Source organism: Chiloscyllium plagiosum, chromosome 21 (genome assembly GCF_004010195.1).
Source record: "Chiloscyllium plagiosum isolate BGI_BamShark_2017 chromosome 21, ASM401019v2, whole genome shotgun sequence".
Lineage (NCBI taxonomy): Eukaryota > Metazoa > Chordata > Chondrichthyes > Orectolobiformes > Hemiscylliidae > Chiloscyllium > Chiloscyllium plagiosum.
The window spans coordinates 12644284-12671098 of NC_057730.1; the positions used below are offsets into that span (position 1 = coordinate 12644284).

The 26815-nt window shown below is 40.2% G+C and overlaps 1 protein-coding gene across 1 annotated transcript in view; it reads left to right on the forward strand.

Annotated features, from left to right (window-relative positions):
- rnf216 (ring finger protein 216) overlaps window positions 1-26815 on the forward strand; it is a 230293-nt gene that overhangs the window by 175162 nt on the left and 28316 nt on the right. Inside the window, exons 14-15 of the mRNA XM_043711263.1 lie at window positions 8460-8557; window positions 21479-21701. Coding sequence (XP_043567198.1) covers window positions 8460-8557; window positions 21479-21701 — 321 coding nt within the window. The remainder of the gene's footprint in view (window positions 1-8459; window positions 8558-21478; window positions 21702-26815) is intronic.

A 26815-nucleotide genomic window follows, 5' to 3' on the forward strand; every position in this document is an offset into this window, starting at 1 on the left:
TGAGACCCAGAAGGATTTTCAGGTTGTGCTGAATTAGGTAACAGCAGTGAGACGACAATAAAGTTTTGCACTCTGGGGCAGTATAGTCAGAAAGTAGACATCAGATTATGCTATCAGTTATCAGTCGCTATTAAATAAGTATCAGGTCATCATCGGATGTGATGGTGTTCTACACTTGAATAGTCTGCTGATGGTCCCAGGCTGATGGGGAGAGAACTCATTGCTAAAGTGACTCAAAACAAACCTCATTTTCCATTTTTTTAACTCTCCCTGAAGTGTTGCATTTATCTTTGCTTCAAATATGTACCCCTTTGATCTGCATTCTGCCAATTGTAAGTTGTTCTATGCACAAAAGCTGTTGCGGGGAAAAGAATGATCCTGCCTATCCTCACTTGTAATGACAATTTTGTATCAATATCCACTTAACGGTTAGACATCATAGGATGTAGTCTTTCACTATTCACTCTATTAGAACATTTCATAACTTTTAAAACTTCAGTGCACTTGGTTATTTTGGTGGCAGTGATTAATCTCAGTATCTCACTCTTTTTATCTTTTTCCTCCTACTCCCTACACTCATAGTTTTGATGGAAAACTTCATGTAAACTGGCAGGTGTAAAAGGAGCAGTTCAGTCACTCTTTGACGTGGTGAGTTTGCAAAAGGAACAATGGCAAAATGAGAGAGATTTTCAACCAGTGATAGGCACAAACTACAGATTCTGAGGAGAGGAAATAATGCAAGTTAGAAAGGAGAAGTAAATTAATTCAAACACCTTCATATTCTTGAATGTTCAAATCCCTCAACGATGAATATTTTTGAAATGTAAAGATGTAATGTTCCCAAGCAAAATAGTCAGTTTGCACAATGCAATGTTTCACAGGTATATATGGGGCAGTTCACTTGTTCTCAAAGGTGTTTGTTGAGTGGTAAATGTTGACCTGGAGAGTTCCCTAAGATATTTAAATTATTGCCACAGGACCTTGGTTTAACATCTAATTCAAAAGATGACATCAGGAACAATGCAGAACCCTCGTGCTGCGTTGAAGTGTCAGCCTGCATTATGTGTTTAAAGTATGGAATGGAACCTGAATCTGTAACCTGTAGACCCAAATGTGAAAGTACTACCACTGATTCCAGCTACAACGTGAAAGATGGGATCTTGGTAATATATTTTATATAGTAGAGAAGGGCTGTAGAAAGGGCAGAAGTTATTGTATGGGGTTAGTTAGTTCAGTTGGTAGGGCAGCTAGTTTGCGATAATGTGGTGCCAACAGCATGTTCAATTCTGCACTAGCTGAGGTTATCATGAAGCTCCCACATTCTCCGTCTCTCCCCTCACCTAAGGAATGGTGATCCTCCCGGTAAACCACCATCAGTTGCCTGTCTCTGAGAGGGCAGCCCTATGGTCTGACAGGCCTATAGCGACTTTACCTTTTATTGTGGTATTTTGGCTGATGAGAAATTTACACATGAGCTTCCAAGATATGAAAATACAATTGCTTTGCTCCCAACCAAATTAAATCTGTTGTCCGCAAAGCCTCAACCATCTTTTAAATGGTACCCTGTATCCTTATTCTGGATTAGTGGTGCTGGAAGAGCACAGCAATTCAGGCAGCATCCGAGGACAGGCAAAATTGACGTTTCGGGCAAAAGCCCTTCATCAGGAAGGGCTTTTGCCCGAAACGTCGATTTTGCCTGTCCTCGGATGCTGCCTGAATTGCTGTGCTCTTCCAGCACCACTAATCCAGAATCTGGTTTCCAGCATCTGCAGTCATTGTTTTTACCCTGTATCCTTAGAACTGTAAGAAATCAAAAAGTGACAAGATTTTAAACAAACCTTGGTCTTAACTAAACAAGGGATTCCAGTCTCTTTGAACACATGTACACAGCTGGCGGAAACTCATGTAAGTTTCCAAAAGGAAGCATTTTTTTTCAATAATTAAGATGTTTTATTTCAATGTTCAGGTGAGAGTCTTATTATGAGCACAGTCTGGCTATCTTTACTCATTCTATTAGAACAGTTGTGATAGAAGCTGTGATCTGCTATGGTTTTGTGCTGTACAGAAATTTCACTACCTTCTGTCAGCAATGCTAGTTTATTATCAATTTCTCTTTGCTCCAAGAAGGTTGTCAGTTAATTCTCCTGATAATGCTTCTGGAGAAAAACAATTTTGCACTGTGACTCAGCAATAATGAAGGAACATTAAAATATGTCCAAGTTGCTGTCATGTATGTGGATGGTTAGAAACATGGAAAACAGCTTCTGTAGTATTGCCTGCTTCTGCCTTGGTAATTGAGGTTGAGGGTTTAGAGATGCTGCTGCAATAAGATTGATAAGTTGCTGCAGTGCTTCCTGCAGAAGGTATTGAAGGTGAAGTGGCCGTAACCCCAGGTGACCAAAGGGCTGCGCTCCCAGTTGAGAGAGATGACTGGTGATGGTTTAACCTGAAGGTCACCATACCTCAGGCGCGATTGAGAAAGTGGGACCTTCTGGTGACTTCAGCCAGTACAGGAATTGAGCCTGCAATGTTGGCATCACTATGCATCGTAAACTAACCAATGGAGCTAACCGACCCCCACAGTTGGTATTAACCGCAGCCACATTGTTAAGTCAAGGATCGAGTGGATAGTAAGTCGAGCGAGAGACATTCATCAAACTGGTATGAATATTTGCATATTGAAAGTGCTATCATCTGTGAAGGGAAAAATGTTAATGTGCTGGTATATTTACTTTCGTTATCAGAAAATATGAACATTACACAATGATTTGATTATTATCCATCATGAAGATTTGGACTTTGATGGAAGAGCTTTTAACCCCTTTTAAATTTTCCTTTCTTTTTAATTTTTTTTTTCCTGAAGCAGTTGGCCATCATTCATTGGCAAAATTTCACAATGAATGCTGGCAGTCTGTTGCCTCAGGGAGTTGGGTCCTGGGTATGCTATTCCAACAACATCTACAGGATAGTAATTGGGAGTGGCAACCTTGGCTATTTTTTCCCTCCTTAATGAACTCCAACAAAAAGCAACAACAGTACAATTCAAATTTCATCTCTGTGCTTTTGAATATCAACAATTTTGACTAGCATCAGAAAAAAATAAATAAGTATTATGCTTAAGGCCAACACATGAATGTAATTGTTCAGGTCCCTATTTATCGCTCTGTGATTTCCATGTTCTACAAATTCATGTCTGTTCAATGATAACACATTAGGCAAAGATTGAATTACCCTAAAGCGGTTAGCCCAGTGGATAGTCGTCTTTGCCAAATTCATATCATAGATTTATATCATAGACAGGTATAGAGGGCTAAATCCAACCATAACACAAGTTACAATACAGTATCAGAATTGAGCTGTGATCTTAATACATACGACAGAGAGAAACATTTTTGCAATAGATTTGCTCATGCCTACTTCAAGACAAGGAAATTTTTCTTAACTGCACCTATTATTTGCAAACTCATGTGTAATCAGTCGCTGAACCAGGTTTGCATTTAAACTGCAAAATGATTTTCCCTTGGAACCACAGCTTTTCATGTTTTGCTGTGAAACCACCAGGTTCATGTGTGCTTGTTGCTCTGCCACTGTGTTTTCAAACGAAACCAATATATTTAGGTGGCACAGTTGTTTTCACATAGTTATGTTTGTTCACAAGCATTTTTAAAGTCAGTTAATAAAGACTACTAGTGAGCACAGTTAGATGTGAAGAACTTGAGGATCCTAACCAGTAGCCCCAATCTCTTTCCTATCTCATGTTGCTTAATTTCTCTGAATTACATCACTAACCCTATCAACAGGAAATGGATCTCTTTTCAGTATCAGCAGTGGACACTGTCAGGCTGAGCTGCTTTTGCTCCAACAGTATATGATTATGTGCCCAAGGGAGGCCCACACATCAAAAGAGCATTCTGTACTATACATATGATATTTCTTCCATTTTTCACATCAGGATCTCTTTGCTTCCCTCAGTGAAACTGCTAATTAATGTTAAATTAATGCTTATCTTCCTTTTGATAAATTCCTTGTGTGTGGTATAACAAAGTAGAGAAAATCATATAGGAGTATGAAGGACCCAGAAAGAATACTTAAAATGCACCTGATCCTCTAAGACTAAAAATAAGTAATCCCATCATTTATATTGCAATATCTAAACAATAACTCAGCTAAACACTATTAAACATAGTGTTAACTTTTCTTTTTGCAATATACATCCCATCTTCGCTGTGTAACAGGAATAAAGTTGGCTTCCCATCATTTTACTCCTAAGGACTTCTGTGTTTAAGGCAAGATATGAAGCAAAACCTTGTCTACTTGATCTGCTAGACAGAGTAGTTCTTGTGGCACTCTTTGAAGAAAATAACAAGTTCTGTTTTATGGCTCTGCTGAGAATAGCATGATTTGGAGATGCCGGTGTTGGACTGGGGTGTACAAAGTTAAAAATCTCACAACACCAGGTTATAGTCCAACAGGTTTAATTGGAAGCACACTAGCTTTCGGAGCTCTGCTCCTTCATCATTTGATAGTGGAGGGCTCAATCCTAACACAAAATTTATAGCAAAGATCGTTGCTGTGAAAACTAGTGTGCTTCCAATTAAACTTGTTGGACTATGACCTGGTGTTGTGTGATTTTTAACTGAGAATAGCAGGTTTTCTAAATGTTGTATAAAACAGAGCAGAACTGCCCAAGTATTTTGTCAATTTAGTGCATCCCATAATTCCATGTGTTTCACATATCAAAGAAAGAGCACACATTTATGATGCCTATTTTCAGAATCCATAAGTCATGCACCACCAGTTAATGACCTTTAAACTGTAGTCAGTGTTTAATAGGCAAGCACAAGGCCTCCATAAAACAGGAAAAGTGATGAGCAATCAATCAATTTTTTTTTTAATAGTTAGGAATGAATGTTAGTCATGATGAGGGTGGGAAGCAATTCCTTCTGTTGGGCAGCTGAAAATAAGGGGCCGTGGGCAACATAACATAAAAAGTAGAGTTAGATAGTTTGAGAGTCATGTCAGGAAGCACTTTTCACACAAAACAGTGGAAATGTGGAATACTGTCCCCCAAAAATTTGTCAATTGAAAATTTCAAAACTGAAATTCGTGGACTTCTGTTAAATCTTAGAAACATAAGAATGTTTCAGAACAGAAAGAGACCCTTCAGCCTAATGTGGCTGTGCAAGACAAAAAAAAAGAGCAAAAATAAGTTAACAATTAATTTTAGGTTCTACCTTCCACTCCTGGTTGGCAGCCTGTGCCCTCAGTAATTGTCCTCTCAGATAACACAAGTGGGTCTTTGCTTCCTACTCTATCAAAGCCCCCCATAACTTTATAAACCTCACTTAAATCACCCCTCAGCTTCTCAAGACAAATAACACTAGCCTAGAAATCTTTCCTTGTAGCTGTAATTTTTGAGCTCTGGCAATATTCTAACAAATCTGTTAAGCAAAGGTGTTACGAGTTACAGAATCAAGGTAGCTAATGGAGTTAAATCCAGATATTCGCCATTCAATATTTCATCAAATTGGTAAAATATCTGAACAACTCTGTTCCTTAATTCCTTGTAGTCTGGGAGAACTCGCTTCTCTTCAAATAATTTCTTGGGATCTTTTCCATCCATCTGAGTAAGTGGACAAAACCTTGTTTTAGCATCTTGCCTGAATGGCAGGAATTCTGACAATGCAACCCTCCTTCAGTATTGAGATGATGAGTTTACATGTTAGAGTTTGAAAATTACTTAAACTCAACCTTCAGACTCAGAAGAGACTGCCATCAAATAAAACTTTAAACTCTATATAGATCTCCAGTTATAAATAGTTTTTCAGTGTTCCAATTTTTATTAGTTAAGCATTAAGAATGGACATTTATAAGCCTCCAGCACAAAATTCAAACTGGACAAAAACAGGGTATATGAAATACTGGCTTAAATAGATATAGGCTTTATATGTACATCTGGGCATGCCCTGAAATAGCGAACACTTCCACGACTATTTAAAGTATCTCTACTGAGCAATATACTGACCACAAATGAGGATTTTGGTGTATGCACTTCTCCTCGGGCTTAAATTGTGCAATGTATATTGCCATATTATATGCAAGGCCTCTGGAAGATGGAAAATTGCAATAGTCACTTAAAGAGCAATGGTCTCTATAATAGTACTTTCCCTTCTTCCCTTTCGTTCAGTTGGTTTTGCCAATGTATTGTGCAAGACGTTTTTGAGGTCAATCTGAAAGCCCATAGGACATCTAATTGCACTGAGCCCAGAGGCCAACAATGCCTACTATCAAAAGAGGTGCAAGTGACAGATGTTCATCAGTAATCATTGGTTGAAGCTCAGTGTTCCACAACTTTCTGAGACAAACAGATGGAGCTGAAAGATCGCTAACAAATGGGTATGGAATGAATATTTTAATTTAGTACCTTCAATTTCTTATTTATTATTCATACAGGAAGTAGCTAGCAAATGTTATTGAAAGGCACAATGTGTAATATAAATTTGAACAACTGTCTATTAGAGAAAGTTCATAAAATGTACCATAGCTTTGCATTAAAAGGCTGGTAAGATGGCTGCACTCCTTTTAATGCATTTGTCCATCCAGGCTGGCTTCCTAATTAAACATGCAGATTGTTCTGATTTCTCACTGTTCATCCACATTCCTTTGGATCAGTGATGTTCATTTACTTGAAGGTTTGCTTTTTGACAAAACTGAAACTAATCGGTAAAACTTGCACTAGAATACTTTTTATATTGATTTTAAACACGTGTTTTGTATTTGTGAAAAAAATGGTGTTTGAATATTTACCTAGCATGTCTTGAAACCGAAATCAATTTGTTTTGTATTGACTGGTTTCTTTTTATTCTAATGCACTAACCATGTCCTTAATTACAAAGTAATGAATTTATTACTGCAAAGTGTATATCAGTATATTTTTATATCATTTGAAGCTATTTTATGCTGAGAGAGAAAACCAGTACATTGTTGGTGCAGCTCAACGTGCTTAGAATTGTAATCAGGCGAAGGTGGAGTTTCAAATACGGAACCGAAAAACACTCAACACAATTTTAGATGAATCAATGGAATTAAGAAAGCTTCAGGCTGGTGTTCATGATGCTGCTTTTAGTCTTAAAGAACCACTATCTGATGTGCCGTGTTGGTGCATATTGGCCATGATAGTCTCTAGTCTTATTCCCTAGTTTGGGCCAAGTCAGCCAGTCATAGATTCTGAATGCATTTCCTGTGTGCATTCTTCAGGTGTAACTGTATCAGGCCAGAATCCACCCCTAGTCCTAATATCCCTGTTCTTGATGTGCATTTTTATTTGATTATACTTGCGTGGAACACTTAGGGCAATTTTTCTTTACTTAACATGCCACATAAATTTAGGGGGTTATTGTAAGAATGATGCCCCCTGTAAACAAGAAGCTTGTTCAAACTTGCATCTGAGTAAGAATTCCTTGAGTGTGGGAGCAGAGAGCAGCCACACTAGGGGCATTAGATGGAATAATTTTGAACTGGGAAAATGTCTCTGTTAAAATGTTGTGGAAAATCTCCAGTTTTGTTCAAAGACAGTAATTCTGCTTCCTGTTGGAATCTGTTGAAAGATGAAAAATGAAAGATGAAAAATGAAAAATCTCTCGCCATTGTTGCTACAACAGGGAATAGAGAAAAAGAACACTCAGAATGGCAGACTTCAAACTGTAACAGCGTGATATCGAGTCATAGAGATGTACCGCATGAAAACAGAACCTTTGGTCCAACTCATCCATGCTGACCTATATCCTAATCTAATCTAGTCCCATTTGCTAGCACTTGGCCTATATCCCTCGAAAGCCTTCCTATTCATACACCCATCCAGATGCCTTTAAAATGTCGTAATTGTACCAACCTCCACCACTTCCTCTGACAGCTCATTCCATACATGCATCACCCTCTGCCCCTTAGGTCCCTTTTAAATTTTTTCCCCCCTCACCCTAAACTGATGCCCTCTAGTTTTGGATTACCCCACCCCAGGGAAAAGACTTACCCTATCCATGCCCCTCATGATTTTATAAGCCTTTATAAGGTCACCCCTCAGCCTCGAATGCTCCAGGGAAAACAGTCACAACCTATTCAGTCTCTCCCAACAGCTCAAATCCTCCAATCCTGGCAATTTCTTTGTGAATCTATTCTGAACCCTTTCAAGTTTTGCAACGTTTTTCTGACAGGAAGGAGACCAGAATTGCATGCAATATTCCAAACGTTGCCTAACCAATGTTCTGTACAGCTGCAACATGACCTCCCAACTCCTGTACTCAATGCTCTGACCAATAAAGGAAAGCATACCAAACACTGCCTTCGCTAGCCCATGTACCTTTTTTCTTCCATTTTTCTGAAGTGCATTAGCTCTCTTATTTTCTACCTAGATGAATATGGTTTATTTTCTTTCTTTAATCTTTTTCCTCTGTTCTTTCCAGGAAAGTTGCAGGAAGTGTCAGGTGTTGTGGAAGGACCATGCTGGGCTGTCATGTGATCAGGTGGTGGAAAAAGATGAAATCAAATTCAGGACATCATTGTAAGTACCTGGCTGTATTGCCAATTCAAGAAAAATTATCTTGCAATCATCTTAATTGAATATCTTGTTTTTCCATGAATTGATGCTGCAGGAAGAGGAAGTGATTGAAAATGTGCTTGCTTTCTTCGTAAATTTTTGATTTTGAAACTTGAATTTTTGTTTTGAAGAGGACCCTTTCGCAATCATATGCTTAAAATTAGCACAATCCAGAAAAGGAAATGGCGAGAACTCCTAGGTAGCAAAGCAAGAGGAAGGAAAAAAGTGAGGGAGAGGCCCACAGGAAATGGAGGAGACAGGGCCAGAGAGGCAAAGGAAGTGAGAAGACCTAAATGGGAATGTATGAGCTTTCTACTGAAGAAGTGGAGTGACTGAGGTTGGGTAGAGTCACATATGAAAAGTATGGAGTAGAGAAAGAGATGGCTGTGGGGCAGAATTCAAAATGAGCATTACATGTATCTGTGGCCATGAAAACATGAGGGGGTCTGATTATTTTGGTAAAATTGATTTAAGCATTTACAGACTTGCAGAAAGAAATAAAAGATTTTTTACCAAACATTAGGATTTTGCTTTTGTAAAGCCACCTAGGACCGAGAAGCAATGACAGCAAAACTGTACATTTGCACTGTGAGGTGCATGAAGCCAACATAATTTAGTTGAATTATCTAAATCCGTTTTGCAATTTATTTCCTCTGCTTTTGAAGTTCTATCTAACCAACTGGTAATATTTTGTGGCTTCATCTGCTATCTTAACCATGTGGCCTGCTTCTGTGTGAGAACTCTCAGAGTAAGATATCCTAATTAGGAGGCATAGAATCAGGCAGTAAAATGCAGGGTATGGGGACAGTGGAAATATGGAGCTCGTTTAAGGAACATATATTGCATGTCTTTGATAGGTATGTCCCTGTCAAGCAAGGAGGAAGTGATAAGGTAAGGGAACTGTGATTTACTAAAGAAATTGTATCTCTTTATTAAGCGGAAGAGGGAGGCTTATGTGACGTTGATGCGAGATGGTTCCAATGAGGCAATGGAGAGTTAGAGTAGCTAGAAAGGATTTAAAGACAGAGTTAAGAAGAGCAAAGAGGGGAGATGAGCAGTCTTTGACAGGCAGAATAAAGGAGAATCCTAAAGCTTTCTATAGGTATGTGAGGAATAAAAGGATGACGAGGGTCTGAATAGGGCCTGTCAAAGACAGAAGTGGGAAGTTGTGTGTGGACCCTGTGGAGATCGGAGAGCTGCTAAATGAATATTTCTAATCTGTTTTCACTCAGGAAAAGGAGAATATTGTAGAGGAGAAGAGAGATACAGGCTATTAGAATTGAAAGGATTGAGGTTAGTAAGGAGGAGGTGTTATCAATTCTAGAAAGTGTGAAAGTGGATAAGTCACCTGGGCCTTAAGGGATTTTTCCAAGATTTCTCTGAGAAGGAGATGGCCGAGCCTTTGGCCTTGATCCTTGAGTCATCATTGACTACAAGTTTCGTACTGGAGGATTGCAAATGTGCCCTTGTTCAAGAAGGGCATTAAAGATGACCCAAGTAATTATCGACCAGTGAGCCTTACGTCTGTTGTCGGAAAGGTTTGGAAAGGATTATAAGAGATAGGATTTATAATCATCTGGCAAGCAACAATTTGATTGGAAGTAGTCAACGTGGATTCATCAAGGGCAGGTCATGTCTCACCAATCTTATTGAACTTTTGAGAAGGTGACCAAGCGTGTGGATGAAGGTAAGGTAGTTGACATGGTGTACATGGACTTCAGCAAAGCCTTTGATAAGGTTCCACATGGTAGGTTACTGGAGAAAATGTGGAGGCATGAGATTGAAGGTGATTTAGCAATTTGTATTAGAAACCGGCTTTCTGTAAGAAGGCAACAAGTGGTGGTTGTTGGAAAATGTTCAACCTGGATTCCCGTTACTAGTGGTGTGCCACAAGGATCTGTTTTGGGACCATTGCTGTTTGTCATTTTTATAAACGACTTGGACACAGGCATAGGTGGATGGGTTAGTAAGTTTGCAGATGATACTAAAGTTGGTGGAGTAGTGGGCAGTGTGGAAGGATGTTGCAGGTTACAGGGAGACTTGGATATACTGCAGAACTGGGCTGAAAGGTGGCAAATGGAGTTCAATGCAGATAAATGTGAGGTGATTCTTTTTGGGAAGAATATAACAGGAAGGCAGAATACTGGATTAATGGAAAGATTCTTGGTAGTGTGGATAAGCAGAGGTATTGTGATGTCCGTATATATCGATCCCTGAAATTGCCACCCAGGTTGATAGTGCTGTTAAGAAGGCATATGATGTATTAGGTTTTATTGGTAGAGGGATTGAGTTCTGGAGCCGTGATGTCATGCTGCAACTGTAAAAAACGCTAGTGCGGCCTCACTTGGAGTATTGTGTGCAGTTCTGGTCGTCCTATTAGAGGAAGGATGTGGAAGCATTGGAAAAGGTGTATAGGAGATATACCAGGATGTTGCCTGGTCAGGAGGGAAGGTCTTATGAGCAAAGGCTGAGGGACTTGGGTCTGTTCTCATTGGAGAGAAGGAGGCTAAGAGGGGATTTAATAGAGACATACAAGATGATCAGAGGATTAGATAGGGTAGACAGTGAAAGTCTTTTTCTGAGGTTGATGACGTCAGCTTGTATGAAGGGGCATAGCTTCAAATTGAGGGGTGATAGATTTAAGACAGATGTCAGAGGCAGGTTCTTCACTCAGAGTGGTAAGGGCATAGAATGCCCAACCTGCCACTGTAGTTAACTCAGCCACATTAGGGGCATTTAAACAGTCCTTGGATAAACATATGGATGATGATGGGATAGTGTGGGGTGATGGGCTTAGATTAGTTCACAGGTCGGCACAACATCGAGGGCTGTTCTGCGCTGTATTGTTCTATGTTCTATTGAAAGGGATGCTTCTGAACCAAATCCAGAGCTGCCTTGACCATCCACACACACAGTGCAAACGCTGATCTGGACTTGCGTTTTTCCATCTCTGGCCTAACTATCAATCCAATCCAATGCCCTATGTAAGAGTAGCTCACTAAGCACAGTCAAAAATTGACAGAAACTTTTGCACCATGTGGCCTCGGAATGCATTAGTTGATACCTCTGTCGATGAAGAGCAAGATAATATTATATGCATCAAGCAGTATCATAGGATGCATCCCACCATTGTTTATGTTTATTATTTTTCAACTATCCTGAACATATTGGCAGTGAAGATACAATGAGAGCAATAATAGCTGACCGCTGGCACCTTATAAAAGGTGGTCATTGTTCAGCAATTGGGATATTGTAAGCTGGTTCTTACATGTGCACATTCCAGGATAAGTTTCTCCTGCTTTGTGTCCGGGAACAGTGAAGTCAATTGCTATCCCTACTGAGCACAACTCAAACCTCATTTCCATGCTCCAGGTTGCACTTTAGAAAGATAGAGGTGTGATCTGAAGATCAAAGAACTTTGTAATGTTATAGATGATAAAAGGAGCTGTTTCTGTGTTCCTCATAATTTCTGTGCTCAAGTTTAAAAGCAAGTCTGCTTTTGTCACCTTCTGGCTGAAGTATGCCAAAGTTAGGATGCTGAGCAATGTTATTGAAACAAGGGCGATTCCTTTAAACAAGATATATTCTTACCACAATTCATTGCTTAGGCTTTCAGAGCACAATTTAACAATGCTTTAAATCTGCACTTTTGCAGCTATCTGTTCTGCTGTTAAACAACCTCAAACCTGCATTTTGAGAACACCCTTTAATGTTATAACATGTCCCAAAGTGGGAAACAATGCTGTGCCTGACTGGGCTGGCACATTGGAAATCAAGCCCTGCTATTCCTACAGTCACCACAAAAGTTAAAGATTTTAAAAGTTTGTTGAATCCATTTGACAGAAAACACAGACCAGGCTTTTGTACTCAAAGGCGTCAAGATTGGATGATCATGTAGGAAAATGCACCGAGGTAGGAAATCGACCAAGATCTCACCAAATGGCACAGTAGACTTGAGAGGCCATATTGCTATAATTTGTATGTTCCCAAAGATCTCCTGTGTGGGATTCGACCATTGCACTGTGTATATATTAGCATAGTGCAAGTGCAAACAGCATCAATGGAAACCTGGGAATATTAACTTTTGCCATGAATTTTGCATGCAGTGCTTTTTGAAGTTTGTCATGTGTTATGTCACAGATCACTGTCAAATAACAGCAATGCTGAGAGTTGGAACAGTAAATGAATTAAGAGCATGAGTAGGCCATTTAGTGCCTCAAGGTTTGCTGTGCCCTTTGATAAGTTCATGACTGATCTGATTGTGGCGTCGCCTCTTACTTTCCTGTCTACACCCTATAACTTTTGATTCCCTTTGAATCAAGACTTTATCTAACTCAGCCTTAGAAATATTCAATGATCTATGTGGGAAAAGAATTCTACAGACTAACATTTTTCTGAGAGAAAAATGAACTTCGCATCTCAGTCTTAAATGGGATGCCTGTTAATTTTTTTCTGTTTCAGTATGTGCATAGAAGTTATAATTACCAAGAATCTTGAAATAATAATTTCTAGTATACGACATCAATCAAAAATCGATTACTGATGGTTTGTAGCCTCCTATTTAACTGCTATTTAATTTGTGACAAAATACATTTTTTTTTGTGCCCTGAATTTGGCTGGATATAGTAACATTCAAACCACAGAATGTTCTGGTGTCTGCCAAATTTGCTTTTTGCCTAGGAACGGAACAGGGCCTGTTAGCAAGTTTTAAGAGGTCACTCAGAATAGTTCAAGAGTCACTGCTGAACTGTTACTCAATGTCTCAATGAGAGATGTTGCTGAAGTGCTGCCATTTGCTGGTTCAGACAGTTCTTGCGAAATAGGCCTGTTGGCAATAGAATTCTGTTCCGAGTAGCAGAAGTGCTGAAATTGTGCCATTGATTTGATGCTGGAGTGTAGTCTTGTTGCATGCGGTATTGGGAGAAGAGATTGAGTGATTGGAAAGTGAGCACTTGTTGGCAGCAACTTGTCTGAGGATCTGGGCGTTCATTCAAGTACAGGTAACTAAGAATGGGGAAGACGGAAACCCACAAATCACATTTGCAAAGTGCAACTGAGGAATATTGGAGCAGAGATTGCTCACATCCCTGTTGGACAGTAACTGAGGCAGTCCATGATGGACTGGTGTTTGAAAGTTAAGGCTAAATATTTGTAAGTGAATAATGGCAAGTATTTGTAAAGGAGACAGAGCTTTCAAAGAATATTTTATGACTCCGTAATCACTCTTGTCTGAGAAGGATGCTGAGAACTCCATGGGATCTGTCTTCATCACATCTGCTTTTTGATGTACCAGTTGACTGTAATTTGCCTGTTTCTCAGATTTACCTTAACTCTGGATGTTAGAGTATAAGATGCATATATAATTGTTTAATTGTTATAACTTTGTGGAAAACTCAAGACTGTGGAATCTTGTTTCAGTATTTTCTTAGTGAGCATCCAGGATCTGAAATATGGTCTGCTTTGAAGAAAATTAATTGGTCCCCAGCCAGATCATAGCATAGTTTATTGGTCATATCTGAAATTGTAACAAAATAAACATGATTCTGAGGCACAAACAGACTCGTGGAAACTAAATAATTTCAATGCTTTCTTTAAAAAGTTTAAAGGTCTGTATTAATCTGAACAAGGGATGTCCACAGTGAAACTGATGTTGTGGAGGAGGAGGAATGAGTCACCCCCCAATGTAGCTTGATACAATGTTTTTAAAGCTTGAGGTTAATGTCATGTGTACCGTATTAGACATGCAAAGTCTCCCTTCACAGTATCTGCAATTGGTGTCTGATTCCAAGCATATAGAGCCAGTCAGTGGAAGAGGGAATTTACTTGTTGGATTCCCGTACTGTAAAAGGTAGAGATATTTTACGTTGTTTCATGTAACTGATAGCTATTGTATTGTGGAATACTGTGTGTCTCCTCTAATGTTACAGTTGGGATTGGATATATCTTGACTAATTCCTCAATCAAATAGTGCAGAATTCTCAGCTAATTCTCTGATGAGAGCATTTTAAATACCTGGTGACAGCATGCCAGTAACAGTTAGAACATTGAGGCGAATTGGAAGGGCCCAATTGGAGTTTAAAGGTTCCATGGGTTGCAAACACTTACTCTACCACACTAAAGAGTAGTTAAAAGCTGAAGGCAAAATATCATGAAAAAACAAGTGTTGACTTTCTGGGACAGGAAAAAAAAGGCAGAATGCTATGCTAGCACTTGACAAAAGTAGCTTTAAGCTATTGCGTAGACTTTGATTTTGAAACTAAGACTCATAATTTCCATTTGCATATTATGGTAGTGCTAAGTTTAAGTCTGATGCTTGTTACCAATGGAAACTTGCACAATATTGTCAGCCACAAGAGTTACAAAGGTCCGGAAAGTCATTAAACCTTAGTTTAGAATTGTTCGTGGCCAGCTGAAAATATTGTTTCCTAGCTGTGCAGATGCGATAGAAATTTAGGAAGTGTATCTGTCATTTTCCTGAGGACGTTGAGCACCAAATGCTGTGTCCGTCATATGTGGTTTCCTTTTTGACCATCGATGCATCCTGCTCCATAGAAGCAGGAAGAGCCTGCCGCAGTTCACCAGAAGATGCAGTATGAGTCTTTGCAATAGATTGTCTAGAAAGGATGGTTTTGAAATTAGCCTTTAAATACCAATTGGTTTACGTGTTCCATCACAAATGTTTAGTTTTCATATCGTGCAACTGAATCATTTAAATCTTGGTAACAAGAACATGATTCTACTTGTGAATGTAACCAATTAGAAACCAGAACTAGATCTGGATAATTGCACTTCACAAAAGCAAGTATGGGCACATTGGCATCTCCAAGCATACCAGTAAAATGTTTTCTCAGCATGATCCTGGCAACCTTACAAAGCTCAGAAAAGTCTTTATTGCATACATACAAATATGTATGTTGAGATCCCTGGTGCCTACTCTGCCATTTGATGAGATCATGTAGCCTCAATCTGCTTTCCTGCCTACCTCTGAGATTCTTCACTAAATATAGAAATCAAAGGCTATTTACCACCCATTCTTAAAATGTTCAAATACTCTGTTTCCACTGATCCCTGGAAGACCATAAGAGACAGGAGTGGAAGTAAGGCCATTTGGCCCATCGAGTCCACTCCGCCATCAAACATGGCTGACGGGCATTCCAACGCCACTATCATGCACTCTCCTTGCGAGATCAAGAATTTATCAATTTCTGCCTTGAAGATATTTAACATCCTGGTCTCCACTGCACTCCCTGGCAATGAATTCCATGAATAGAGAGTTCCACAGACAGAGAAAAAAATTCCCTTCATCTCTACCTTAAATGAGCACCCCCTTTTAAACTCTGTCCTGTGGTTTCAGTCCCTCCCACAAGGGGAAATATCCTTCCAGCATCGGTGCTGTCAAATCTCCTCAGGACCGATATTTCAATAAGCTCACCTCCTCATTCTTCTAGTGGATACATGTCCAACTATGTAGCACTTCTTCCAATAGATTGTGGGCGGCACGATGGCACAGTGGTTAGCACTGCTGCCTCACAGCGCTAGAGACCCGGGTTCAATTCCCGACTCAGGCGACTGACTGTGTGGAGTTTGCACGTTCTCCCCGTGTCTGCGTGGGTTTCCTCCGGGTGCTCCGACTTGTTGGGCCGAAGGGCCTGTTTCCACACTGTAAGTAATCTAATCTAATCTAATCATAACCTCTCATTCCCAGTTGCTCGGTCAATATCCTGTAACCACAGCGTTCTGTGTTTGTCCCTACATCTGACTGCAGTGTTTTGTTATGAAGGTGTCGAGGTGTACTGTACCTTTAAGAGAGTTGAAAAACGAGAAAGAACTGACAAAGCACCGAGTGTTCTAAACAAAGTAAGAATGTAACACTTGGGAAATACATAGCTGCAGATGAGTTGCCACGAAACAAAAACAAATTCAAATTAAGCCAATCAGTTTAAATTATGACCCAAGATACCAAAATCCAATCATTTAAATTTAGTAATTTGATAATATTAAAAACAATGAAACAATCCGATGTTTTGAGGTACAAAACCAGACATTATGAACAGTTAGAAGGAGAACTGCCAAGGGTATCCACAAATATAGACTGCTGATTGAAGAGCTCTCTGAAAGGTACACGTCCATAAGAAGTTTATGCAACAGAGCATTGAAACCAACCTAGAGGAAAATCTGCAGAGAAAGATACAAAGAGAAGATTTGACAGCTAGCTGGTTTTGAAAGTTGAATTTCTTTTATAAGTTTTAATTGGGATGTTTTATCAGACGAGGATTGTAGAGTGGGAGGTGAAAGATAGGTTTAAGAGAAAGGAGTTGTAAATGGTTGTTGATTTTAATATTCTCTGTTGGACTTAAAAAATACATTTGTTTATTTTTACTTTAAAAGTGACCTCTGGGACAGTTCTTTGCCTCTTGAATTTTAACAAATTATGGTGCGAGGTGAACATTTTCTGTGTGGCTGGTTTAAATTAGCAGAGGGGTTTGCCCCGTGTCGTAACAGTTGCAAAAAAGTCGCTACCACTCTCTTCTCCAAGGTAAGGTTCCCAATGGTAGGCTCATTCAGAAGGTCAGGAGGAATGGGATACAAGGGAACTTAGCTGTCTGGATACAGAATTGGCTGGCCAACAGAAGACAGCGAGTGGTAGTAGAAGGAAAATATTCTGCCTGGAAGTCTGTGATGAGTGGTGTTCCACAGGGCTCTGTCCTTGGGCCTCTACTATTTGTAATTTTTATTAATGACTTGGATGAGGAGATTGAAGGATGGGTCAGCAAGTTTGCAGACGACACAAAGGTTGGAGGTGTCGTTGACAGTATAGAGGGCTGCTGTAGGCTGCAGCGGGACATTGACAGGATGCAGAGATGCGCTGAGAGGTGGCGATGGAGTTCAACCTGGATAAATGCGAGGTGATGCATTTTGGAAAGTCGAATTTGAAAGCTGAGTACAGGATTAAGGATAGGATTCTTGGCAGTGTGGAGGAACAGAGGGATCTTGGTGTGCAGGTACATAGATCCCTTAAAATGGCCATCCAAGTGGACAGGGTTGTTAAGAAAGCGTATGGTGTTTTGGCTTTCATTTACAGGGGGATTGAGTTTAAGAGTCTTGAGATCTTGTTGCAGCTCTATAAAACTTTGGTTAGACCGCACTTGGAATACTGCGTCCAGTTCTGGTCGCCCTATTATAGGAAAGATGTGATGCTTTGGAGAGGGTTCAGAGGAGGTTTACCAGGAAGCTGCCTGGACTGGAGGGCTTATCTTATGAGGAGAGGTTGATTGAGCTTGGACTTTTTTCATTGGAGAAAAGGAGGAGGAGAGAGGACCTAATTGAGGTACACAAGATAATGAGAGGCATAGATAGAGTCGATAGCCAGAGACTATTTCCCAGGGCAGAAATGGCTAACACTAAGGGTCATAGTTTTAAGCTGGTTGGAGGAAAGTATAGAAGGGATGTCAGAGGCGGGTTCTTTACACAGAGAGTTGTGAGAGCATGAAATGCAGCAGTTGTGGAAGCAAGGTCATTGGGGACATTTAAGAGACCGCTGGACATGCATATGGTCACAAATTTGAGAGTGCATACATGAGGATCAGTGGTCTGAAGGGCCTGTTCTGTGCTGTACTGTTCTATGTAATTAGGTGTATTAAATGCTGATTGAATCAGCCATGCCCACACCCGAAGAACAAATTAAGAGGAGGTATCAGAACACCCACAATCCTCTGTATGTCAATCTTTAATTCCTCTCTCTTTAAATAATATGCTGCTTTCTGCTGTTCTTGGCAGAATTTGCACTTTCCCAAATTATACTCATCTGCGAAACCTTTGCACATTCATTTAATCTATCTATAACCTTTTGCAGACTCCTTGTTCTTTTCACACCTTACTTTCCTACTATTTTTGTATCATCAGCAAAGTTAGCAATCATACATTTGGTCCCTTCAAATCATTAATCTGGATTATAAATGTTTGAGCATTTTCTGAACTTGTGTAATAATCTCAATATTATAACAGAAAAAATATTACTCTTTCTTTCTATTTATAGTCCACTATCTAGACTAATTTAATTGAACTTTCCTAGTTCAGTCTAAAAGAAACAATTACCTCAGAATGGTGATTTCTGCATAACAGGATGTCTCTGGAATGTGAAAGACTTTGTTCTTTGTTATTAAAAATTGAAAAGTACCTTATAAAGTGTCAACTTTAAACAATAGACAGTAGAAAATAGGTGCAGGAGTAGGCCATTCTGCCCTTCGAGCCTGCACCACCATTCAATATGATTATGGCTGATCATCCTTAATCGATATCCTGTTCCTGCCTTATCTCCATAACCCTTGATTCCACAATCCTTGAGAGCTCTATCCAACTCTTTCTTAAATGAATCCAGGGACTGGGCCTCCACTGCCCTCTGGGGCAGAACATTCCACACAGCCACCACTCTCTGGGTGAAGAGGTTTCTCGTCATCTCTGTCCTAAATGGTCTACCCTGTATTTTTAAGCTGTGTCCTCTGGTTCGGCACTCACCCATTAGCCGAAACCTGTTTCCTGTCTCCTGAGTGTCTAATCCTTTAATCTTATATGTCTCAATCCGATCCCCTCTCAGTCTTCTAAACTCAAGGGTATACAAGCCCAGTCACTCCAGTCTTTCAGTGTAAGGTAATCCCGCCATTCCAGGAATTGACCTCGTGAACCTACGCTGCACTCCCTCAATAGCCAGAATGTCTTTCCTCAAATTTGGAGACCAGAACTGCACACAGTACTCCAGGTGTGGTCTCACCAGGGCCCTGTACAGCTGCAGAAGAACCTCTTTGCTTCTATACTCAATCCCTCTTGTTATGAAGACCAGCATGCTATTAGCCTTCTTCACTACCTGCTGTACCTGCATGCTTACCTTCATTGACTACAAAGATCCCTTTGTACTGCCCCTTTACCTAAATTACTGCCCCTTTACCTAAAGTGGATAACCATACATTTATCCACATTAAACAGCATCTGACATGCATCCGACCACTCACCTAGTCTGTCCAGGTCACCCTGTAATCTTCTAATATCCTCATCACATTTCACCCTGCCACCCAGCTTAGTATCATCAGCAAATTGGGTAATGTTATTGCTAACACCATCTTCTATATCATTCACATATATTGTAAAAAGCTGCGGTCCCAGTACTGATTCCTGCAATACCCCACTGGTCACTGCCTGCCATTCCGAAATGGAGCCGTTTATCACTACTTACCAACTTTCAATCCAAGTTAGTACTTTGCCCCCAATACCATGCGCCCTAATTTTGCTCACTAACCTCCTATGTGGGACTTTATCAAAAGCTTTCTGAAAGACCAGGTACACTACATCTACTGGATTTTTAATTTTTCGACTTGCAAGTCAGGTGGCAAGCCAGTTAATCTTCTCCATTTCCCCCACTCATCTGCGCCACTGACTAGCTGAGGAATGATTCCATTGGCATTAACATTGGCACTGCTACTCATGTAAGTGGCTGTTCTTTACTGGTGAACTTTCTGCTGCTCAGCCCCCATGACCTACATATTCTAGTGGCCCTTCTAGATTAAGATTGTTTGAGTCTCATTGCTGCATGTACTACCGTTAATTTAATGAATTCCTGATTTGAATGCTTAATTGAGGATCTTTTTTGCTTCATACCCTTTAAACCATTCATAAAAGAATGTGGTTGCTGAACTATACTGTGTAAATATATTGCCAGCATAACGTTGGACTTGGTCGAAGGTTATGTAGTATTTTTCTTGTCCTCCAATCATCTCAAAACCTTTTACAGTCCATAAAATACTTTCAAAATATGTTCACTTCTCTAATGTTTAAAATATTGCAACCAATTTAGACTGCAAGATCCGAAAGGGTGTGGTGTGAATTGAGGGTTAAATATGGCTAAGATACTGGAGAGATCTGCTCCCTTACTACTTCAATAAGGCAAGATCTATAGAATCTTATATATTCACCTGAGAGCAGACACAGCCTCGGTTTAACACCCCATCTGGGGGAAGAAAATGATTCCTCTTGACAGGACACTGCTACCTCAGTACTAGATTTGTGTGTCAGCCCAGGCTTGAGTTCAAGCCACATGAGTGTGGCTTAGAGGCCTAGAACACAGAAGAAGGCTCTTCACCTCATTGAGTCTGTGCCATCCACTGTAACCTCTGCTGAATCCCAAGAGCAATTGTTTATGCCACTCTTCACACCATTTCTCCTCTGAAGTTATAACATGAGAACATCCTCAGACATCCCAAGTAATGGTCTCCATGCCTCTGTGTGCAAAATAACAAACTACCAGTGAAAACTACTTTCTCTTTTCAGATGTTGCCTGACCTATGTATTTTCTGTTTTTCTGCATATTTTGTCAGAATTATCCCTTTCTATCTGTATAATGTTTGTAGCTCTGCAGTTGCAGATGGATTAATGTAGCCACTGCCACAATGAAAGTTGTGAAAAATATTGAGTAACTTCAGTATTGGGTACAGCAGATTTTCTTGAATATCTGGAGCAAAATGTGTACAAATAACCTGAATACATTTTACGCTGTTTTTCTTGCAACTCTTGAGCTGCTGCTACCATAGTTTCAGCCTTATGTTAAGGGCTGGGCTGGAGGAATGAACCAGGATTATCACTTTGACTGTATGGGATACTTAATTGACAAGTACATCTGATTGTTGAACTTGGTTATGGTTGCCACCCATCTCCTAGTTCACTAATACACCGTCCAGATACCTGTGAAAGGTCCTTTGGCAAGTTACTAGAAATGTGTTAAAGAGATGAGCGTTAAAAGAAGAGGATTTAGATGATCAACAAGCATTGAATTGAGAGTTTTTGCAATTTATCTTTGCAAATCAATGTTTTCTCAATCATACTGATCTTATGTTACAGTGAGGAAAAAATGACTGCAGCTGCAATCAGGAAATGTCACAAATGCACAATGGGCCTCATAAAATCTGAGGGATGTAACAGGATGTCCTGTCGTTGTGGGGCACAGATCTGCTACCTCTGCCGGGCTCCCATAAATGGGTACGACCACTTCTGCCAACACCCACGGTCACCAGGAGCACCTTGTCGTTTATGCAAGAAGTGCTCTTTATGGACAGATCCTAAGGTAAGGTGTTAGGCAGTTCAAAGAATGTTGTGAACTGTAATGCAGAATTCTGATGTATGACAGACATGATTCAAGCAAATAAAGCATTCCGGATGCTGAAAATCTGAAACAAAAACAGATTGCTGAGGAAACCCAGCAAGTCAGGCAGCATCTGTGGAGAGAAAGCAGAATTAATATTTTGGGACTGTTTTGAAGAAGGGTCACTGGACCTGAAGCATTAGCTCTGCTTTCTCTCCACAGATGCTGCCAGACCTGCTGAGTTTCTCCAGCAATTTCTTTTTAAGATTCAAGCAAACCTTGATTCTAACTTTCAAGAAATGGGCCCATTGTGTGAAAAGAGATAATTCCAGACCTGTTACAAGGGTTGCAGAAAACAATTCAGATGGAAAACAAAAGTAACTGACCTGATCATTGTATTGCATTATACATCAAAACATGGATCACTAGTTTGAAAATCATAGTGGAATGGCTGAAAATTAACGAGTGCTGTGAGAAAATAACTTAAAAGTGTAGCTTCACTTAACTTTTTTAACTAATGTCGTTATTACGGGGGAATGGATGTCCAATGTAACAAATTAGTCTTCTATTACTTATCCAATAATAGCAATGAAATGCGTTCCTTCTGTCATACTCCTGCCGTTTCATCATAAAGGCATAACAAAAGTGTTTTTTTATGGCTTTATCACGTTTTTGATCGCATTTAACTTGGGAATGATATTCTATAATTATTGTTATGTTAAATGTTGTTAGATAAAGAAAATCAGAAGGATGCATGTGTGGATCATAAATTACTAACGTGTACTATTTAGGGTTAATAGTCTGTTTCAGAGTTGTACATTCAATCTAATTAAGATAATTATTTGCTGCAGGTCTGATGCTTGATTGACATTTTTTTGTCAAACAGGCACCTGAGTCCTTATGATGTTCAAAATCTGACTACAAGGTTTTATTCTGGCAGTAAGGACCTTTGTTTTTGGTTTTAGCAGAAAAACCACATTTATAGGGCACCCTTTAAAGTTTAAAGAAAAGTTCTAAATTGCATCCCAAAAGCCCAAGTAAAAGAAAATACCAAACTATTTGATCAAAGAATAAGCTGTAAGGAGGGTTTTGAAGAAGTGAAAAGTAGGGGCTTACAGAGGCAAGTGTCAGAGTGCAATGCATAGATATCATAAAACGCATCTGCCAACGCAGGAGTGAAGCTGGGAAACATAAAATAAACTGTAGTCTGAGAAACAGCCATTTCAGGGTTTAGGGGACATAGTGCCCAAGATATTATGGAGCTGAAACCGAAGACATGGGGATGTTTGAATCTAAAGCTGAAAGTCTAATGTGCTGGGAAATCTGGAACATTGTGTTTCACCAAAGAAAGGGGTTACTGGCAAGGAGGAATTGATGCAGGATTATAAGGTTGTAAGCATTTTTCTGGTACAATTATCCAGAAGACTAGCTAGGAAAGCAATAGAATAATCATGATTGACAACAGTAAAGGTGGAAATGAGGGGGTTCATTGGAGTCTGGAGTGAAGTGGCTGTCTGACTGAGATCCATGTTAATATTTTAGCATTTTGCCACTTTATAATGAAATCAGATTTAATACTGTACAATTGATCCTTTGAATTATGCCAAAATGACATTGCAGCTAGTAATATAGAAACAAAAGATGTATAATGTATTATTCACCATAAAAGCAATGAGATATGAAAATACAGTGGTAGGCTGTGCATTAAAGCAAAACCTCTTGCAGACTCTGTCTGTGAAAACTAGCAATCAAGACAGTGCATAATTGGGAGTATTTTACAGTATATGGTGCCAAATAGTATGTGTAACAAGGAGTAGTAGATGATGAGGGGACATTACAATGTCCCTGCAGTGCCTGGGAAGTAAAACCTCTGTGTAATTTAGGGTAGATTTGACATGTACAAAAGGAATGAGAATTCAGCTAACCGATTTGGGCATTTCAACCTCAAGTAATTGGTTCTCACACAGACAGTTTAATACTTCTGTTTTAATGACAACTCAGTCTTTAGATCGTTGAAAGCATAATGGGTTTGCATGACTGGTCTTATTGTTTAGCAGTAGCTGATCTGACTCAATTCTTGCATGAAAAAGCTTCTTGGACTGATTATGTGACTAACATGTTGCTTTAAAGGGAACTAATTGAAGACATGTGGGAATGTTGCTCATGTTGTAGAGCTACGAAATTTCCTATGTGGAGGAAAGTCTCAGCCTTTCATGACTTTCTGCTATTTTTACACCCTTGCTTTAATTTCACAAAAGCTTGGTACATTAAATTAAAGTGTTGATACCAAAGAGGGACAGCTACCGATTCCCACAGCTACCTGGACGACACCACCTCCCACCCTGCCTCCTGTAAAATCGCTATCCCTTATTCTCAATTCCTCCGCTGCATTTGCTCCCAGGAGGACCAGTCCAGCTATGGACCATCCCAGGTGGCCTCCTCCTCCAAAGACTGCAATTTCCACTCCCATATAGTCGACAATGCCCTCCAAGCGCATCTCTTCTGCTTCCCGCACCTCCACCCTTGAACCCCACCCATCAATAAGGGCAGGAGCCCCCTGGTCCACACCTTCCACCCCACCAACCTTTGAATACAATGCATCATCCTCCGATGTTTCCGCCATCCACAAACGGACCCCACCCCAAGGGATATATTCCCCTCCCCACCCCTATCTGCATTCAACGAGCGACTATTTCATCCACGATTCTCTTTTTAGGTCCATGCTCACCCACCACCCCTGGCACCTTCCCCACCACCACAAGAAGTGCAAAACTTGCACCCACACCTCCCACCTCACCTCCGTCCAAGGCCCCAGAGGAGCCTTTCACATCCGACAGAGATTTACCTGTACTTCCACACACATCATCTACTGTGTTCGTTGCTCTTGATGTGTCTCCTCCTCATTGGGGGATACAGGATGCCCACATGCAGAATATTTCAGAGAACATCTCTGGGGTGCACTCACTAAGCAACCCCACTGCCATATGGCCAAACACTTTAACTCCCCCTCCCACTCTGCCAATGACACACAAGCCCTTGGCCTTCTCCACCGCAAAACTGTAGCCACCCGACGCCTGGAGGAAGAACGCCTCATTTTCCGCCTTGGGACCCTCCAACCACATGGGATCAATGTGGAATTCACCAGTTTGCCATTTCTCTCCCCCCACCTTATCCCAGATCCAACCATCCAACTCAGGCCTGACTGGCTGTGTTTTTCCAGCACCACACTCTTCGACTCTGATCTCCAGCAACTGCAGTCCTCACTTTCTCCTTCTTGCATGTCAGTGTTCTCCACCTTGAATAACTTTTAGTTGTGATAATTTTTTTGTCAGGCTAATTGGATCTTTGTATCTCAAAGGAAAATAAAGTTTACAACCGTATTTCCATCATAATAACTATGGTAAACAAGAAAGGCTGTGCAGCGAGAGATTTACTTGCTTTTGAGTAGAAATTAGAAATATTTATTTGGAATTTTCCAGTCTGCTTTTCCCCTCTAATATTTTTGCTAATACTTCACAGGTTTTCTCTTGTGTTCACTTTGTTTTCAGTTAACACTGGAAAATATATTTTGGCCAAGATAGTTTATATGGAAAAACAGTAAAATTATAGCATAGAAACAGAGCATTCAACTCAATAGGCTTTTGCCAGTGATAGTGCTCCATGCAAGCCACCTCCCAAACTACTTGATTTAGTTCTGTCAAAGCATTCTTCGATTCTTTTCTTCATGTGTATTTCTTTAGCTTCCTCTTAAATATATTTATGCTACCCATCTCAACTGCTGCATAAAACAGCAAGCTGCATGTTCTCATTACTCTGAGTCAAGATGATTCACTTCCATTCTGTATTGTATTTATTAGTGACTACCTTGCACTGATGGCTTCTCGTTTTGCAATTTTAGAGCTCCTGCAAGTGGATCTATTCCTTGTATTTTGAACATTAAATTTACAATTGAACTTGTGCTATCTTAAAGATAAAAAACTCAGGGAAGAGTCTAATGTCATGTGCAACATGCATGCTGCTAATTCCTGGCTGAAATGCGAGCTGGATTTACATAGTCAGAAGTTACATGACACCATGTTATAGTCCAACAGGTTTATTTGACTTCACAAGCTTATGAAACGCAGCCCCCTTATTAGGTGTAGTGACTTTGTTCACTTGAGTTCAACACAGGCATGTCCACATAGTAATACTACATAGGATGCTATAGTCAAGCAGGGATTGACCCGGCACTGGTGCAGATCTGGACTCAATATGTCAGTGTTGGTTGTTACAGTCTACTGAAGCAGTAGTTGATTTTCTCAGGTGCAAAATGGATAAATGACCACTCAGAATCAGGGTGCAGCAGGTGAAGCTCCTAAGGAAGGAGTCCCTTCACCCTGACATTGCACTAGGGCAAAGCACTATGGTGTCAAACCCCATTCACTAGCTGTCGAGGGGGTATCTTGGATACAGTCATCACTTTACAAATATACCTGCCAATTTCTTAAATGTTTATAAAATGCAAAAGCTGTTAACCACATACTGAGACTGCTGAAAGGTGTGTTCCTGTGAATGTAAGCATACATAGCTATCCTGGCCAGTAAAGTCTTGGTGTCATAGAGATGTACAGCATGGAAACAGACCCTTCAGTCCAATCCGTCCATGCCGACAAGATATCCCAATCCAATCTAGTCCCACCTGCCAGCACCCGGCCAATAACCCTCCAAACCCATCCTATTCATATACCCATCCAAATGCCTCTTAAATGGTGCAATTGTACCAGCCTCCACCACATCCTCTGGCAGCTCATTCCATACACGTACCACCCTCTGCGTGAAAACGTTGCCCCTTACGTCTCTTTTATAGCTTTTCCCTCTCACCCTAAACCTATGCCCTTTAGTTCTGGACACCCAACCCCAGGGAAAAGACTTTATCTATTTATCCTATCCATGCCCCTCATAATTTTGTAAACCTCTATAAGGTCACCCCTCAACCTCCGACGCTCCAGGGGAAACAGCCCCAGCCTGTTCAGCCTCTGCCTATAGCTCAAATCCTCCAACCCTGGCAACATCCTTGTAAATCTCTTCTGAACCCTTTCAAGTTTCACAACATCTTTC